Raw genomic sequence first — 16,807 nt, forward strand, 5'->3', positions numbered from 1 at the left:
AGCTATGGAGTGTTAAGTAGAGAGGTTCTACATGTGTTATTATCCCCTTTTAAATTCTTCAATGTTGGTGACATGTCAGGTCATTCAGATATTAAATATCTGAAACAGAATTTGAATTCTGATCTTGTTGAGTCCAACATTCTGTCCACTATGTCATTGAGGCAGTTAGGTGAGGCAGTAGAAGACTTAAATTCCATTCCAGCTTCAGACACTTACTAGCTCTGAGGCAAATGCCTCAGTTTCCTCATTTGTAAAATAAGAATAAGAGTCTCCTAAGATTGTTGTGAGGATCAAGTGAGATAATATGTATATAGCACATTATAGGCGCTAGCTTTATTGATATTATGATGATATCATACGAATTGTTATTTAAGCATAAATGAGTGATGTGAAGACATGATGATGGCACATTTCCAACAGACTACAAAGGGAATGGCAAGATTGTGAGCTGCCAAAAAGGTTCATCATGCTTCTAGATTCTAGACCTTTCCTAGTGGTTTGCTAACTTGAGCTGAATTGACAAATTTCAAGTGCCCGTGGACATGAGAAGGTCTGGTACAGTGGGATGACCACTGGTTCTAGAGTCAGAACTTTGCTTCAGATTCTGCCTATCCTATCTTGATCTAGCTCCTTCAATACTTCACCTCTCCAGTTTCTTCACCTGTATAGTAAAGGGCTTGACCTAGATAGCTTCTAGGGTACCTTCCAACTCTGCTTCTGTGACTGAGACAGAAGTCCTGACTGAACCCTTGAGCTACATGGAGGTATATAAGTCTCCTTCCATATATGTCTCATCCCTCTCATTAGAAGTTTCTTCCAGCTTTGGGCCTCCTGCCAAGATACATTAGACATAACTAACCCCAGAGATATCATTGCCAGGATTTTTCATCCCACTCTCCTTTAAGGGAGATTTTGGCTGCTTCAGTGGTTGATATCCTATATACCACCACACACTCAATTGATTTCAGTGTGGCTTGCAATGGAACTCAGGACAGGAAGATGAAGTTGGGGTTAGCTACATTGAAATGGCCCTGTCATTTCAGAGCCAATAGGAATCAGATCAGAAACCTTATAAATTCCCGTTGATCTTTTTTTTTTTTAAATATTAATAGTAAATGTAATTTTAAATTTATGGAATAAATTGAGCATTTTTAGAACAATACAATAAAAAATACTTGCTTATGAAACTGCACATCTACTATGTGCAACTTGCTATTCCTTTCAAATATACAACAAAATTATCATGTAATTTTTTTCTTTTTCCTTCCTTCTCTACCCCCTGCCTGCCCTAGAGATGGCAGATGGCTATTTTTAGACACCAATAAATATGTGTGTGTGTGTGTGTGTGTGTGTGTGTGTGTGTGTGTGTGTGTGTATTGGGTTGAAACAGATAATCTCTTTCTACATAAGTCTTCAAGCAATGGCTGGATGACCACACATAGTCATATTCTAGAAAGGATTGAGGTATTGGGTGGACTAGGTAGCCAATGAGATCTTTTCTAACTCTTGTGTCATAAAGACTCTAATCTTGTCATTTTACAGGTAAGGAAACTAAGGCGCAGAAAAGTTGTGACTTGTCTGAGTCTTACAACTAAAACAAGCTGCTTCTATTTCAGATTATAAAAGCAAGACTATGGAAATTTCAAAGATCTAACTTTTTATTTTAATTTAGAAATTACTTTTCTTGAGAACATATTTTGAAAATACAATTTTTGAACTCTTAAAAAGTTTAAAAGAATATTTGGTAACATTTGCTTCTTTAGTTTCTTTCAAGACTCAACTAAGTGCCATTTTTTACATGAAATATTTTCTGATTTTCCTTATTTCTTATTCCTTCCCTTCCTATATCAATGTGGTTTTTTTCCCTTTATAGTTGTTATATACACAGTTGTTTCTTTCTGTTACACATAGAATCCTTGAAGACAAGAGCTTGATTTTGTCTTTGCTTTCATATTGCCTATACAAAATATATAGCTACTTAAGAAATATTTGTGGATTGAATGAATATGCCATAGGAGCCGTATCACTGTCAAAGTTAAAAGTGATTTGAGAGAATAGTGAAGGAATGAATTATTATCATCAGTTGCATAAAAAATTCTAACTTCTATTTTCAGAAAAAGAATTTCAACTGCTCTTGGAGAACAAAGTGCCCAGAAGCCAACCTCAGTTCTGTGCAGATGCAAGGAGATGGAGATTTCTTCATCAACCACCTTGGAACCCCCAGTTTGCAGGTTCTCTATGAGGACATCAAAGCATTAGAGGTGAACATTTAGAATATGACACTCTTAATAGCATGCAGAATGTGATTTTATCCTTGCTTCTCTTTCTTTTTACCAAATAGGTCACCATAGAGGCTCATTCACTTAGTGAATTATTCTAGGCATCCAGAGTCTGGGTACAGTAATAGAAAACATCAGCTCTTTTCAGCAGTATTGTATTCAATTTAAAAAGATTTATCCTGTCACTCACATTTTCATAGAGCCCATCACAACAAGAAATTTGCAGAAGTTGGATTAACATCAAAACATAATTGTAATCTTCAGCATTCACAGAAACAGATGACATGTGTACTAGATTCTCCTCGCTGAGCCCCAGGGAAAATATGTTTCGCATGTTGTATATTAATGTAACTCTTGTGGATTAGCTACCCAAAGTTGGTAAATTGTTTACCACCTTAAAAGATAGTTCTTTTCAATAACCATATTCTTTTCAGAAATTTATGATGCACTTTAATAAATCCACAAGTTGTAGCAAAGCATGTTGTGAGAAAGCTTATCTTTCACTATTATAATGGGCTTCCAAGCTCCTTTCCCTCATTGGAATGGAGGAGATGAAAAGGGATCTTAAGATTGAATCCGAGGTGAGTTATTTGTACAGCTGTACTCCTTTGCATCCTTTCTCTTAGATATTCAAAATTTGGCAATACATTTTCCACCAATTATTAGCATTCTGAATTTTTTATCATCCCATAATTAATTGCTTACCTTAGTCTTTACAATTTCCTTTTTCAAATTACATTTTTCCAAAGCAGATCATGGTCTTAATTTTTTTTTTTTATTTAATTATTTTTTTAATTTTTTATTTTTTATTTTATATCAGCTTCATTAGGTGGCCCAGTAAATAAAATGTTGGACTTGTAATGAGAATGACTATAGTTTGAATCCTATCTCAGGCATTAGTAAGCTGCTTAATAATTTTCTATCTCATTTTCCTCATCTGAAAAATAATAACATATCCCTCAGAGTTGTTGTGAATGTCAAATGACATAACACATGTGAAAGACTTTGCCAACCTCAAAAAACACTACAAAATATTAGTTGTATTATAACTCATTTAGTCTCATTTCTGATCAATTGTACATCAGCGGTGATTCCTTGCTTTTAGCTAAATTTCACTGCTCCTACCTTTCAATCCTTCTTTAAAGCAAAAACATCAATTAAATAATTAAATGAAAGAAAATTTCTGCAGTAGGGAATAATATTCAATGCAAAGGAAGTGAATGGAAAAGAAGAATCAAAACCCAGGAAAACATAAATTCGTGTAAAGATGAGTAGAACCAGGAGGACACTGTGCACAGTAAACAGAAATATTTTTTCTGATGATCAGCTGTGAAAGACTTAGTTACTCTGACTGAGAATGATCCAAAACAATTCTAGGGAATTCATGTTGAAAAATTTTATCTACCTTCAGTGAGAGAACTGATGAATTCTGAGTCCACATTGACACAGACTTTTAAAACTTTGTTTTTCTTTTTCCTTTTATTGTCTGTTTGATTTTGCAAGATGGTTAATATGGAAAAATGTTTTGCATGATTTCACATGTATAATTGATATATTGCTTGCCTTTTCAAGGGGTGGGGAGGAGAGGAAAGAAATTAATTTGGAACTCATTTTCTTTTTTTTTTTTTTAAAGCTTTTTATTTTTCAAAGTACATGAGAAGATAATTTTCAATATTCCCCTTTGCAAACTTTATGTTCCAAAATTTTCTCCCTTTTTCCAACACCCCTTTCCCCTGGACAGCAATCAAATATAGATTAAGCATGTGTGCAATTCTTCTAGACATATTTCCATATTTATCATGTTGTCAAGAAAAATCAGATCAAAGGGGGAAAATGAGAAAGAGAAAAATGTAAACAACAATAACAAAATAGTGAAAATATTATGTTGTGATCCACATTTAGTCTCCACAGTCCTCTCTCTGGATGTGGATGTCTCTTTTCATCACAAGTTTATTGGAATTGCCTTGAATTACGTTATTGTTGAAAAGAGGCACATCCATCACATTGATTATCACATAATCTTGTTGTTGCTGTGTTGTACAATGGTTCTACTCACTTTACTTAGAATCGGGAATTGAATATGTTAAAAAATTAATGTTAAAGTTTGCATGTAATTAGAAACCTTTAATGAAGCCTATGTAATATACTGTGTGTGTGTGTGTGTGTGTGTGTGTGTGTGTATGTAATGGAGAGAGAGAAGAAAGAAAGAGAGGGAAAGAAGGAAGGTAGGGAAGGCACCATATCAGAGGAACAGAAAGTTGTCTAATATGGCTGGATTATAGTGGAAATGGAGAGAAGTCATGTCCTTTTTAATTTTATTTTGATTTTTTATTATTAAAACATTTATTTTCACCTTTTCTTATTCTCACCTCTTTCCCCAAAACACTGAAAATTTTAAAAAAAAGGAAAAATAATAATCTTGTAGCAAATATTTATGCAAAAACTTATTATTGCATTTCTCTGGCTAAAGTCATCTCCATCACTTCCTAGAACTTGATAATACTTCATTACATTCATAGATCATAATTTGCTTGACCATGTCCCAATTGAAAAATGTCTTTCTTTAACTGTATACTTTCAATATAGTCAAAAGATCCATTTAAATATGACCCTAACTCCCTTCCTTGTATGTCAGGAAGTTTACATCATTTTTCTTCATTATTCCATTGGAATTGTGTTTGGTCATTTCATTGATAAGATTTCTTTCTTTTTTTACAGTGTTGTTATAATATATATATATATATATATTTATGATATTAACATTTATATTTATTTATATAACTAGTTGGATCTTATTGGCATTTGGTGTAAGGCACTTGTTTACAACTCATTTCTGCTAGATCACACTTCTCTCTTCTTTCTTCTTTCTTCTTTTTTCTTCCTTCTTCTCTCTCTCTCCTCTTGTTTTGGCTTACTTCACTCTGCATCAGTTCATGTAACATTTACTCAGACTTCTCTAAAATCAAACCCTCATCATTTCTTTTTCATTACACTGCTATAGCCTTATTATATAGCTTATAGTTCAGCCATTTCTCAAGTGATAAGCATCCCTTAGTTTCCAGACTTTTGCTAACACAGACACATACACAAGAATTGCTATAAATATTTTATAAACAAGTCTAATAGTGGTATCACTAAGTCAAAAGGGCTGAAAAGTTTAGTAACTTTTGTATCACAGTTCTAAATTGCTTTCCATAATGTCTAGAATAATTCAGAGACTTTCCAATAACACAATTCCAATAATAAAAAAGTATATTTACCAATAATCCTTCTAACATTTTTGGAATACAAGGTTTTGCAAGCATCAGTGTTGAAGAATTATCCTTGCATATGTTTTGGAAATAAAAAGCTTTAATAAAAAAAGATCATTTAATTTTTAACCCAATAATTGATATCTTTGGGTTTATTAAACATGAAGCAACTATGCTTCTTCATTTCTATGTGTTTTGTGCCCAGGCAGTTTATTCTAATTGACCCCTCTTTTTTTTTATTAATTTTGATTACTAAAGGTTTTGATGATTACTATATTGTAGCATGCTTTGAGGTTTGATACTGCCAAGACCCAGTCTATACCATTTCAAAAAATTATTTTCCATGAGATTCAGCAACTTTTCCCCCTACAGATGATTTTTTTTTGCTTTCTAAAGTAGTTGTTTGATAGCTTCATTGGTATAGAAATCAATAAATAAGTTAATTGTAAGTATTATTGTCACTGCTATTTATTGTTTTGGGCTATATTTGAACAATGAATATTTATCCAGTTATTTGACTGTCTTTATTTCTATAAAGAATATAATTATACTCATCTGCTTTTTATACTTACTTTACCAGGTAGATTTCCAAGCATTTTCTGTACTTTGTAGAGCTTTCTTTTTTGATAGATTTTTTCTTTATTTACCTTGGTTTTATATTTTATTGATAATATACTGAAATGATAATTATTTATGTGCATTTATTTATAACATAACTTTCTTGAAGTTATTATTTCAATGAATTTTGGTTGATTGCCTACAGTTCTTTAAGTAAACAAACTATCATATCACCTAACAAAAAAAGTTTGTTCCATTATATGTAATGCTGACTTTTGGCTTTAAGTAGACATACTATATTATAGAAAGATCTATCTATTTCCATGATTTAGAAACAAAAAAATATATATATTATCAAAAGCTTTTTATGGATTTATTCATACAATCTTGATTTTTGTTCTATTTTGATAGTTTTTTCTTCATATTGAATGAATCCTTGTGTTCCTATTGTAACTCCAAACTAGTCTTATTACATAATCATTGTAGTGTGTTGCCAAAGCTTCCTTGTAAATACATAAAAATTTACATTAATACTTATTAAGAATATTGGTGTGTATTTTTATATTACCATTTTAACTCCTCTGAGTTTACGGATCTAAGTAGGATCTTCTTTTGTCCATTTTTTTCTTTAAAAACTTGGGTAATAATGAAATTAATTGTTATTATTTTTATGTCACTGATGACATTAAGATTCACCTGTATTATGTGGCCTGATTATTTATCTTTTTATATATTGCTTGGCTTATGGATTTATTTTTTTTAATGTTTCTACTTAGCTTTCTCCCTCTTCATAAGGAATGCTCAAAAGTCCTCTATTTCATGAAAGTCTTTCTTGAAAGTCTTGGGCTGCAAAAAAAAAAAAAAATAATAATAAATTGATTCACTGTGATTTTTCCTTGGATTTCAGAATCATGCTCAGCCTGGTGTATTTTCTAAATCTTTGTTGGATTAGTTATAGAGAAACTGACCTGTGTTGCTTCTTCCTATTCTATCATCCTGAGTTGTAATGATCTCCTAAGAAGCAATTCTTAAGTATATAAAAGGGAAGAAGAGACAAGAATTTAGATTATTCTTCTCTGTTAAGTAGGGATAATGATATTTATAGCACTCACCTCCTAGGATGGTTGTGAAGATCAAAAAAATATTCCTTATGCAAAACACTTTGCAAATGTCAGCTACTTCTCAAGAATTCCACAAGAAGCCTTACATATGAATTCATGTTTTCTCTTACTAACACACTGAGTCCAACCTATGAACTCATGAACTGCTCCCTTGAGGGAATCTATTAAAGAGGTAATTTGTCTCTTGCAAAGCAGGAAGGAAGAGAAAGATAATAGAGCCCTGTTTGTCATACATATAGAAAAAAGAATATTAGTATTTCAGTGTGTGGTCAGCAAACCAATTTAACCTTTGTTTTGGGTCTCAACCTCTAAGGGAAATTATCAATGATTATAAAAACCTCAAATGGCTTGCTCCATGAAGTGTGAATTACTTATGTAAAACCATTTATCAAAGTAAGATGAGAAAATTAAGGTTTCTTTCCTTTCTTCCTGCAACCCTCCCAAATCCATATTATACAGCCTAGATTGTTTTTAAAGAAGAAAAACAATTAGGTAATTTTTACATGTGAAATGACTAGGGCCATCTTGCATCTAAGGTTCTGCTATACTCTATTTGTAAACTCTCTGATGCAAATTAAAGGCTTTCAAGTACAGAGCAAATGCAGTCCTACAAGGATCCAGATTTGATTTTTCTATATTGCCTAACTAGGAGATCTAAGTTACTTTGATTCAAATTGAAACATTTCAAGAGATTTAATATCAATCTGCAGTATTTTCTATTATCTCCAGATCTGCTACCAACTTTTTCCAACCATTTTTTTTTCCAGCTACAAATAAATTGAATAAGAGAGGGAATTTGGATCCCTTCTCATCTTTAGCTTTTCTTGGCATCTGCACTGCTAATTCTCCAATAATTAAATTTCACAATTGCAAAGCAATCTATGGATCTGCCAAATGTTAAAATGATTCCTCCTCATAAGATATTGCCCTGTTAATTGAAACATCTCTGGTTTTGAGCTGTATTTAAATAAGAAGGTTTTCAATTTGTAAACACTGGTGCACCTGTTAGGAGAAGCATTCTGTTTCCGATTAAATACAATGCAGAAGATGGCTGTTAAAGAAATGAAAAAACAGATGCTCTCTGATTAAGAATGCAATATTTATGACAGGCTGGTGGTCCAATGTACATTTCTTCTGTCACTTAACATCTGTTGCATGTAGTGGTTCTTTCAGATCAGAGTATTCACTGTATCTAGGACATGTCAGAGAAGCTGCATCTCTCAGTACATCAGCATCTTTTCAACTACCAACTTTTATCATTGAGTTGGAATTCTTATTTCTTATACTTTTTTTTTCTCTTTGTGGTTTTCATGAAGATGGAACATGTAATATTTGCATGATACTAGGATAATTTTACATTCAAGTTATAGAGAGGGGGATTTATGATTGATTGAGATTTGGAAATTTATATTTTCACTCAATTTTAAAAAAGGAATTGGCATTTTTTATGTCATGATTTTGTTGACATATGCATTATTCTTTCTCTTCTTCCCATAGCTTTCTTCTCACAGTACCGTTTCTTATAAGAAAGAACAATCAAGTAAACCCAACTCACCTAGCTACTATATCTGACAGTATATGTTACATTCAACTCTTACAGTCTTTCTCTCCCCCCACCCTCACCTCCCCTTACTAAGAGGAAGTTTTCTTCATTATCCATTCCATGGAACCAAGTATATTTAATTTTTATCTCTCTTTTAGTGTGTTCATTTAAATTATTACTATTGTTGCCATTATGCATACTGTTTTCCCCATTTCGCTTTTATCCACATTGGTTCATAGAAATCTACTTTTTCTTTTAACGACTCATATTATCTTCATTTCTAATTGTACAATAATATTTAATTGCCTTTATGTACAGAAACTTTCTAATCAATTGGCATTAACTTTACTCCTTTTTTTTTGATGAGGAGGTGAGAAGTTTTTCACAAAAGTTTTAATATGAACCCATAATTATAGAAAGTACCTTTTTTTTTTTGGAATCCTTTGACCCAATAGTGAAATCACCAGGCCAAAGGGCATGTTGAACTTTTATGTTTTAAAACTTTTCCATGATTTTTTTAATCCACAGTTCACAGTTATTTTTCAAAACTTTTGTGTCAGTTCACAGCTTTAATGGTTTCTCATTGTTTATGTCTTTCCACAGTCTCTCCAGTATTGACTATTTACATTTTTACCATCTTTTCCAATTTGATGAGTGTGAAGTGGAACTTTAAAGTTGTTTTAATTAGCATTTCTCTTATTAGTGACTTGGAATATTTTCCCCATATGGTTGTAGATAATTGAGATTTCTTATTTTAAAAACAATTTGTCCATATTCTTTCCCTACTTATTTGATGGAAGTGAATTGGGAATTTAATGACAAACTAAGGAGATTGAGCTTTCCTTTTTTATATTCATCTTCTTGAGCTGCATTGTGGAGTTGTTACACTAATCCTTAAGGTGATATATCATATCTTAGTGGGGGGTTTTCCCTCTTAATTCTAGCCTCTAGGTAACTGTTTGATGTGTGAAGTAAAACCTGCCAAATTATGTATGCAGAAAGAATGTTTTTTTTTTTCTCCCAAAGTAAATCATAGATTATATGTTGAGTCTATATTATTTTTCTAAGTATATTAGAATCTAAATTTTACTTAATTTAGGAATCATTTCTTTGTTAAATCTCATTTTGAATGTCTCAGTGCCAAATAGTGATTACTTTAAGTCACTAGGTACAGGCTGCTCAGGGATCACTTTAAATCTCTTGACTGAAGGAAACAAGCAGTTATATATAACCATCTCCCTAGGAATGACCTAAGCTCCATTGATCTTATGTGCCATGCCTTGCTCGATGTACAGCACAACCTGTAAGCTACCAGTAGCCCTACTGGGGTTAAAACTAACTCTTAGTTCTGTCACATGAGAAGCTCCTTAACTCTCATAGATGAAAATGTGTCAATAGGAGAAAAGATGAGAAAGGATATTCTAGTATCCTCGGGAGCTTCTTTTGTTAACTTGCTCCAGTGGTTGCTGCAAGAGCATTATATGAAGGATAGGCACTTTGCTGGCACTGTGTATAACTGGCACTGACTGGCAATTCTGTTGCTCATATGCATTTCTGGGCAAAGAGGAACATGTGGTCAATCACAAGGAAACAGTTTCAGAGCCAAAAAAAGAATTATCACTTGTGGCTGCAAGGTACTAGGGACCCTTCCTGAATCAAGATCAGAGCACTGATGAAGATATTTCATGAAATAGAAGACTTTCAAACATTTTGATGAAAAGACCAGAACTGAATAGAAAATTTGATGTCCAAACACAAGACTCATGAGACATATAGAAAGGTATAAACATGGAGGAAAAATTATAAGGGATTCAATAAGATTAAATTATTTACATTTCTATTGGGAAAAATGATACATGGAACTCTTAAAAATTTTACATCATTAGGGCAGCCAGAAGAAGTAGAGAGAGGGCATTAATGTTAATTGATTATGTTTGGATGATTTCTGAAATAAAAAAAGGGGTGAGAAAAAAGGATGCATTAGTAAAAGGGGCAAAAGAGAGAAAGAATAAAAGAAAATTATAAAGAGAGACATTTCAAATAATGAAGGATAGTGGCAGACAATGCTTGAATCTCAATCTCATCACAGCTGATTCAAAGAGGCAAGAAAAAACATACATACATACATACACACACACATGAGTTGAACATAGAACCTTCTCTTACCAACAGGAAATAGGAAGGGAAGGTGATGATAGAAAGGAGGAAAGATGATAAAAGGGAAAAGGGAGGAAGTGCTCAGAAGCAAAACCATCTCAAGTGGCAAAAAGAGAGAGAAAAGGACAAACAGAAGGGAAAAAAACCCTAATTTAAGAGATAATCAGGGAAAGTACATTTTGGTAAAAGGTACGATAGATAATTAAGTAATATCAAAAGAATTTTACAGCAGGTTTTTCTGAGAAAGGCTTCATTTCTCAGCTATGTAGAGAAGTAATTCAATTTTATAAGAATATGAATCGTTCCCCAATTGATAAATAGTCAAAATGAATCTCAGATGGTGGAAAAAGAAATCAGAGCTTTCTGTAGTCATATGAAAACATGTTCTCCATAACTATTGATTAGAGAAATGCATGTTCATACAAGTCTAGTGTAACACCTCTTATCTCTTAGAAATGATAAAGGTTGGAGAAATGAGGGGAAATAGATACATTAATAAATTGTTCTAACCATTGTAGAAAATAATTTAAAAACTGTGTCCAAAAGATTATAAGATTGTGTATACCTTTTGACCTAATAATATAACGACTAACCCTGTACAACAAAGAAAAAGAAAAAGGACTTATGTGGTACAAAAATATTTAAGAAATTCTTTTTATGGTGGCAAAGAATTGGAAATTGAGGGGACACTTACCAGTTGGGGAATACTAAACGAGTTGTGGAATATGGTTGTGACAGAGTACTAATACCTTATAAGAATAGTTTAAAAAACACAGAAAATCTTATGTGAACTGATGCAAAGTGAAGTGAGCAGAACCAAGTGATCATTATATTCAGTAATAGCAAAATAGTGATGATTATCAACTGTGAAAGACATAACTACTTTGATCAATAATATGATCCAAGATAATTCCAAAGAATTCATAATGAAAAAATGTTCTTCACCTCCAGAGAAAAAAACTGGTGAACTCTTAAGAACAAAATGAAGTATAATTTTCTCATTAAATTTTTCTTGCTTTTTTGGTGATTTTGCAAGTATAGAATTATGTTTTGCATGCTTCACATGTATAATTTATAATCATATTGCTCACTCGGTGGGGGAGGTGTAAAATGGAAGGGAACCAAAAGAGAAAACCTCAGATTCAGATCAATGCTTCAAAAGATTTTAACTTCTAAATTGATTGCTACTTGTGAGGGATCTCAAAAACTAAAGATCCCTGTGTCTAGCATCTTTGTCTACAATTTGTAATATCAAAATCTTTATTATGGAATGTACAATCTCAGTTCTATCCATATGTAGCATATGTATAGGCTCTCTGTCCCCAGAATCCTTGGGAGTGAGTTATGCTGGGACCATATTATTTGTGAAACACCTTTTAATGAGATCTACTGAGTTTTCAGTAGTTATCACCCTGGAATGGAACCAAGAAATACTCCCAGTATTAAAAAAAATGTTCAGATTGTCATAGATACAGATTGAATGATGTCCCGGGGTATTTAATTTAGTTGTTCATTTATTGATATATACTATACTGAGATACTGCATAAAAATACTTACTAAAAATAATTCATATCTCTATGATACTTTAAAGTTTTATACAATGGGTTTTTCAAAAGAATCCCTTTGAATGTGACAATGTGTTCAGTATAAAGAGGTTATATCCTGCTGATGATCACACAAACTGTTCAGTATTGGGACTTAGGTTTGAATCCATGTCTCCTGATCCAAATCCCATAAAATATTTTATGGTAAGTAAGTATGTAAATATTTTATGGGAATATATTTTATTTTATTTATTTATTTATTTATTATTTAAATATTATTTATATAAAAATAAATATAAATAATATATGTCATCTTAGCCTTGTGTTTTATCAGCCTCACTCTACCCAGACTGTAATGCCCAATTATTTTATTTCTCAAACTTTTGTGCCATAAATTAATGTTGTTTAATGAATATTTTGACTTAAATTTGTCTATTTATCTTATCCATTTAGAAACACACTCACATATAGTTAAAGTAGGATATTTTCAAATGTCACTAATTTCTTAGAAATTTGATAAATAAAATAATCAAATCACATCTTGGAAAAGAAATGACATTTAGAATTATGTATGTGTCTTGCTACCTTCCAAATAGTTCTATGCATATGGAAGAAAAATTTTACTGGAAATGACATCTCCTTCCTGAATGTTGTTTAAACATAGCAGTTTTTTGAGAAGCAAAGAGAGTATATGAGGAAAAATTATAAAAGAGTTATTACTTTTTAAGCAAATATGGGGAAATATTTTTTTAAATGATCCTACATTATAGCTCATCTATATTAATATTGTTTTAAATGTGTATATATGTCTGTGTGTCTGTATATATATGTATATTTGATATATGTAGATGTATCTATAAATATATATCAATATATATGTATACCTACATACATCAAATATACATATACACATAGGCATATATATATAGATATACAGGCATACACATTCATGTATATATACATATATAAATATAGTCATCCTCAAGTGTAGCCTATTTGGAGGAGGTAGAGGGGAGAAAAGGGGGAAAAGGAATAAGGTAAAAAGTATACAGCAGAAAATGAAAGAAAACCTATAAGGAAGCAAAGAAAAGATGGAAAGGTTTGAATAAATGTTTTTTTTTATTATTATATATACTATTTTGAAATGGCAATTTATTGTTACATATTTTGAATCCTCCCTTACGTTTTGCTAGGCACATGACAATATTTTTCTTGGTTTTTTTTTCTATTTTGTATTTGTTTTAAATAAATACATACATAAAAAGTCACTAAGAAAGATCATATTTTTGATAATCTGAGTCTTTTTCTCAAGATATAATAGAAGTTGGGAAGAAGGGTAGAAACTGGGGTCTGGGTTCTAGTTCTAGCTGTAGTATTAATTAGCTGTGACTTTGGTATGACCATAACCAACCTGATCAGTTTTCTTATCTGCAAAATTATAAGGTTGACTTTTATGGCCTCTGAGCCCCCTTCCAGCCTGAACAATCTGTCCTCTGGTTCTTAAATGCAATAATTCTTTTTGTCTTCTTATCCTCTGCAATTTGACATCCATGTTACTTGATTTAATTTTCTTATTCTGTGGACTAACAAACTGAATTTGATGCTAAGAAAGTCATGCTGGTCATTCTAACTCTTATTACCTAGCTGGTGTATTCCTCCCAGAAGCCCTAGATTTGGAACCAGAAAACCTAAATTAAAATCCTAACTCTGCCACTTATATCTTGTGTGACCTTTAACTAGTATTTCTACCTCTAAATGTTTCATTTTCCTCAATTGTAAAGGAGAGAGCTGGAACAGATGATCTCAGAAGAAATTTCTTGTTCTACCTATAATCCTATGAATTAATGAAGGTAGAAAGAGGGACTACATCATCTTTTATACTCCATTTTTCTCTTGATGCTTGTATATAATTTAGTCTTATTTCTTCTAATTCCTTTGATGATTCACTGTTTTCATTGCCCTAATTTTTATAAATTTTGGGATTAAAATGATGAAAATATTAAGATCAGATGAGTTATTCATATGCTTAAATGCAGTGCGCCTCAGAAAGAAATGGTATTTCTGACTCTTAAGCAGCTGGGCCTGAGATGATGATAGGCCATGCTTGTCTTTTATTGTCCAATGTCTGGATATCAGAAGCTTTTTGTTTACATGCAGAGCATAATTTGCTTCACAGCTGTTTTATAGCTTCAACAAGCACACACACATACACCAGAGAGAGAGAGAGAGTGCACAACTAATAGTTTTATCAACAAGTACTTTTTTAGGTACCTCAAAGAAATATGAATTCTAACAATGAGCTTACAGTTGCATCAGTTGCTAAAGAATGTGTTTGAAACCAAGGTCACTTGTTTTATAAAAATCCTTCCTGCTTTCTCATGAAAATGTTCCATTTAAGTCTTGTTATCTCCAGAAAGCTACGACTGTACTCACCTTTACTTGAGGATGTTTGTGTAAGTATGATTTCTATGGAACATAAGAAATTCTGTGAAAAGAGAAAGAAAAAGAAACATTCATTGAAGTTTGATTTTCTTCTGTCTTTTGTCAATAGCTTTAGCCTTGAAATGATTCAGACCTAATTTTCTTTCTCTTCTCGTAAAATGATTACATTTTGAATCTCCAGAATGAATTCTTTAGCTGTTATTGATAAGTAAACAAAGTAAGAAAAATATACTCAAACCTTAGTGCAAGGAGATTTTCATAGCTTTACTTTTTGTAAGCATTATTTTATATTACAGCTAGCTCTTGATTAGTACAAATAACAAATTCTTCTAGTTAGCTTTAATAAATGTTTATTGATTGCTTCTTAATTGAATAAATAGAGTAATGTTATTATAATGTACTGTGACCTTTTTATTTTAAAACAAATATCCAGAGCTCATACAACAAAAACTAAATTATATCCACAAAGTCATTTTAGAAGATAATCATTCTAGTATTGTTATAATTGCTCAAAATATTGTAGGGAGCAACGTTAGTAACCAACATACAAGTAACTAGAGGACACAGTGTATAAAGCATTGGTTCTGTCATCAGGAACATCTGAATTCAAATTTGACCTCAGGGACTTATGAGTGGTATGACTTTGTGCAAATCAATTAACCTCTTTGACTCAACTTTCTCATCTGTAAAATGGAAATAATAATACACCTACCTCACCTTGTTCCAAAGAAAAAACAAGCTGATATCTATAAGGTACTTTTCATGGTACCTGGCATATAATCAATGCTATTTAAAAACTTATTTCTTTCCCTCACATTTATTCTAGACCATTTATTTGCAAGAGCACAATCTGGAATCATGGGATCATAAATTGACAGCTATAATTTTTCTCAGAGGTCAGTCTTTTTTCATTTTTTTTCAGCTGAGGAATGGAAATAAGTAGTTATACAGGTAAAACTGGATTCGAACCCCGTGACTTCAGATCTAGAAATTTTTATACTCTACTGTCCTTTTGTTGTTTAGTATATGTAAATATTTATATGTATATGTATATTATATATAAATGTATATATATACATATATATATATATATATATATACACATATGTGTGTATTTATAGCTCTGTATCCATATGTAGCCACATGGCTTCTGTTTAAAGAATTACAATAAAGGGGAACTCACTGCCTCCCAATTTAGCCCTTTCCATGGATAGCTTCCTTACATCAAATCTAAATCTTCCTCTCAAAAATCTTCAATCCGCTGCTCCTAATTCTGTCTTCTGATGCCAGAAAAACAAATAAACTCTTCCACATGAAAACCTTTCAGATACTTACTGCCATTCACCCCCTTCATTTATGTTTTTAATCTTTCTAGGCTAAAGAGTTCCTATTCTTTCAACTAGTTTTCATATGACATGATCTCGAAGTCGTTGCCTAAACCAGATGGCCTCCTCTTGATGCTCTTAAAAATGTCAACATTCTTTCTAAAACATGATAGCCATAAGACAGGTTTCCTTTAAGTGATAAGATAAAAGTCATCAAACTCCTGATTCAATATGTCACCAAAATATAAGTAGTATCCATAAAAATTATGTAGCATCATGATTTAGATACATAAATTTCCATTTATAATTTCTTTGTAAATCTCAATCTATCCCAGAAAAAAGTTTTCAAATCATAAAAATGTCTCATCATCTTTTTGGGGGCAAATACACAGTGATTATTTAATAATAAATATTATTTATTATCAAAATATTTCATTATTCAGAAGGAACTAATAAAGAGATAAGCCAGAATATACACAACATATCAGAAAAAAAAATGGAAAACAACACAGTTACATGAGCCTAAAGGCTTAAGTTCATTGACTGATCTCAGGTCAGTAGAGAGTAGGAATATAAGGAATATCCC

At 31.8% G+C, this 16,807-nt stretch overlaps 1 protein-coding gene across 6 annotated transcripts in view; it reads left to right on the forward strand.

The window, feature by feature from the left end:
- Positions 1-16,807, forward strand: part of NAALADL2 (N-acetylated alpha-linked acidic dipeptidase like 2) — a 1,183,950-nt gene that overhangs the window by 948,401 nt on the left and 218,742 nt on the right. For all 6 annotated transcript variants that reach the window (XM_031957680.1, XM_031957679.1, XM_031957681.1 and 3 more), the window contains one exon: positions 2,115-2,261. In XM_031957680.1, the coding sequence (XP_031813540.1) occupies positions 2,115-2,261 (147 nt within the window). The remainder of the gene's footprint in view (positions 1-2,114; positions 2,262-16,807) is intronic.

This window comes from Sarcophilus harrisii, chromosome 3 (assembly GCF_902635505.1).
Source record: "Sarcophilus harrisii chromosome 3, mSarHar1.11, whole genome shotgun sequence".
Lineage (NCBI taxonomy): Eukaryota > Metazoa > Chordata > Mammalia > Dasyuromorphia > Dasyuridae > Sarcophilus > Sarcophilus harrisii.